Below are 3,080 nucleotides of genomic sequence, written 5' to 3'. Positions count from 1 at the left end.
AATGTATACATATTATTAAAGTATAAGAGTTTATTTTACAAGAAAAAAGAATAAGGACTAAATATGTACATTTCAAAAAATATCTTACCCTATTAAATCATTATCCCTTTATTTTATTTTCAAATATATTAATTAATTAATAAAGTAAAATTGAGTTAAAATGAGAAAAAATTGATACTGCAAAGAATTGAACAGGGATAATTCTACCAAACAAGACTCTTTCCAATTCCACCACGAAACAACTGTGAAACTATGACAGACTTCAATACTTTACGTCCCAATAATACAAAGTGGGTTTTTTTGGAAATAATTATTTATTTGAATTCAAAAATGAAGTTACATAATTAAATTCTTATCACCACCAAATATGATTGATTTTTTTTTTTACTATAGCATACTGAATCATATTATTCATTATCATTAATGTGAACGGTCGACTGACTTTACATTGCTAGATTATTCAAATACCGACATGTGTTACACAGATGACAGTATGAACCAACAAGAAGTAAAAGAAGATGAGCCACAAATTATTTAAATCACCACAATACCAGAAAAATAAAAAAGGACCAAAATTGTAAGTATCTGATAGTTGAAGGACGCTCTTCGAAACTTACTCTAAAATTAAAATTTAAACGGGAAAATAAGATTCGGTCAAACATATTTCAAACCGTCAAAGTTGACATCAATGAGGGCCCGTCGTCAACCGCTGTCGAAAACCAACGCCGCCGCTACCACCCCGGAAGAAGCCCGTGTAATCCCCACACGAACCACCCCGCCACAACCGAACATTGGTGGAGGACTCAGAAAAAAGGTTGTCGGATTCCGGCAATGGCTCCTCCTAGATTCTACAGGTCAGGCCCAAGTCGTTGAGGCCGGTAAATACGCTGTCATGCGGCGGACGGGCTTACCTGCACGCGATCTCCGTATTCTTGACCCCATTTTATCGTATCCCTCCACCGTACTCGGCAGAGAACGGGCTATCGTCATCAACCTCGAACACATTAAGGCCATAATCACCGCACATGAGGTGCTTTTGCTTAATTCAAAAGACCCATCTGTTGCTCCTTTCGTTGAAGAACTCCAACGCCGTATCCAGCGTCATCATCTCGCAACTGCATCGCAGGTTTTATCTTTCTTCCTTTTCCTTTCTCTAATCTGTATTCATCTCCATCATTCAGTAAATAAGAATATTAACAAACGTTTCTTTCTCTAATCTTTTACAATTATTTGTATTATGATGTTCTTTTGTAACAGGAGGGAAACTCTGATGAAACAAACTGGAGAAATTTATATGATTCAGGAGAACAACAATCCACAACCAGTCAAGAGAAAAGTGAAGAGGTTAAAACCGAAGGAATCCCTTCTCTTGATAGCCGAGATGGACTAAAACACCTTTGTTTTGAGTTCATTGCATTGGAGGCCTGCCTTGAGGCTGCTTGCAGTTCACTGGACAATGAGGTGAGTCCTTTTATCGTTGTTGAAGTTATCGCTTTGTGTTTAACGTTTTTCTTTTAACTTTATCATGAACTAGGCAAAAACGTTGGAGAGAGAAGCGCATCCAGCATTAGATAAGTTGACAACAAAGATTAGTACTCTGAATTTGGAACGTGTTCGTCAAATTAAAAGTAGGTTGGTTGCTATTTCAGGACGTGTTCAAAAGGTTTGTGGGTTTGAATAAACGCGTTAAATTTCATAGTTATCTTGAAGTATATCAACCCATTCTGTTTATGATGGATTCAAGATTATTAAAATTAGGTTAGGGATGAATTAGAGCAGTTGCTTGATGATGATGGTGATATGGCTGAAATGTATTTGACTCATAAACTGGAGCTACAACTCGAAAATGCTTCTGTAACTTCTGTAAATGAACATGATTTGGCGGATGAACAAGTTCTTGACACCGAAATGCATGACAGGTCTGTATTCCACTGCTAGTGGGTATATATGTGCTATAATTCGTATAACCCTACCTTGTTTTAGCCATTAACAGTTTGGAAGAGTAAGTACTAAATAGTTCAAGTTTATCAAAGATCACCCTAATCTAATCCACAAGAATATATTATTGTTATATGTGTTTGCATTCTATTAGGGATCCATGTGATCAGGGTCCTGTGGAAGGCAATGAGAGCATAGATGAAGATGATTTCCAAAGGATGAATAGCCAGCAAGAACGGTTTTTTGGATCGAATGTTTATGGAAGAGACAGTCGTGGGACCCGAATGACTAGCATGGCACGACATTGTATGAACAAACACCGTGATGTTGAAGAACTTGAAATGCTGTTGGAGGCATACTTTGTTGAGATCGATGGTACACTGAATAAATTATCCACGGTATGCATGCATGCATGTGACACTCTACCATTTGTGTTAAATGTTTCAAAATCCAAGTGGTTTATTAAAATTCCTCAAATATGGTTTTCCCAGTTGAGGGAATATGTGGAAGATACAGAAGACTACATCAACATAATGTTGGATGACAAGCAGAATCATCTTCTCCAAATGGGTGTCATGTTGTCAACAGCGAATCTGGTAGCGAGTGCATTCGTGGTTGTGGCTGGAATCTTTGGAATGAACATTAACATTGATCTTTTCAATGGTGACTCTCCTGCTGAGAAGGACATCGGTATGCGTAAATTTCTTTGGACTGTTGGTGGTGGTACCACTGGTAGCATTTTCTTATATTTTATGGCTATCTCTTGGTACAAGAACCAAAGGCTTCTAGAGTGATTAGATGTGGATATGCATATAGGATATGACCCATTTAGGAGAGTTATTGTAGGGTACGAGTAAATGATCTTGTACATGTATAGCAGCCACAATGACGTCAAATGGTATATACAACGTACCTAATGATAAGCGTTTAAACATTTAAAGCTCCATTTGCTGTTGTTCGAGCAGGAAGAAGCCAACATTTTTCTACTCCATTTGGACTGAGACGCAATGAGATAGAAATTGCATTTTTCTTGTCCTACCCAAAAGATGGAACAATGTAGGACTGGATACCCTGCTTGTCCATATCACTGTGATAGTTTCGTCGCATCTATTGTACATAAAAGCATAGCATCTATTATATAT

At 37.4% G+C, this 3,080-nt stretch overlaps 1 protein-coding gene across 1 annotated transcript; it reads left to right on the top strand.

The window, feature by feature from the left end:
* Nucleotides 1–659: 659 nt before the first annotated feature.
* Nucleotides 660–2,858, top strand: LOC145015525 (magnesium transporter MRS2-3-like). Its single transcript, XM_078974009.1, has 6 exons — nt 660–1,126; nt 1,258–1,461; nt 1,535–1,663; nt 1,759–1,919; nt 2,093–2,336; nt 2,430–2,858. The coding sequence occupies exons 1-6, from the start codon at nt 689–691 to the stop codon at nt 2,730–2,732; spliced, it is 1,479 nt and encodes a 492-aa protein (XP_078830135.1). The 5' UTR covers nt 660–688; the 3' UTR covers nt 2,733–2,858.
* Nucleotides 2,859–3,080: the final 222 nt, after the last annotated feature.

Source organism: Lactuca saligna, chromosome 9, assembly GCF_052625555.1.
Source record: "Lactuca saligna cultivar CGN05327 chromosome 9, ASM5262555v1, whole genome shotgun sequence".
NCBI lineage: Eukaryota > Viridiplantae > Streptophyta > Magnoliopsida > Asterales > Asteraceae > Lactuca > Lactuca saligna.
Note: the sequence above shows the minus strand (reverse complement) of the source record. Positions and strands in the feature narration are given on the sequence as shown.

What these genes read in the sequence shown, in the direction of transcription:
- LOC145015525 (XM_078974009.1), top strand. Translation starts at nt 689, where the DNA reads ATGAGGGCCCGTCGTCAACCGCTGTCGAAAACCAACGCCGCCGCTACC. An exon ending in ATCTCGCAACTGCATCGCAG is followed by an intron (nt 1,127 to 1,257) that starts GTTTTATCTTTC and finishes CTTTTGTAACAG; the next exon opens with GAGGGAAACTCTGATGAAAC. An exon ending in GCAGTTCACTGGACAATGAG is followed by an intron (nt 1,462 to 1,534) that starts GTGAGTCCTTTT and finishes ATCATGAACTAG; the next exon opens with GCAAAAACGTTGGAGAGAGA.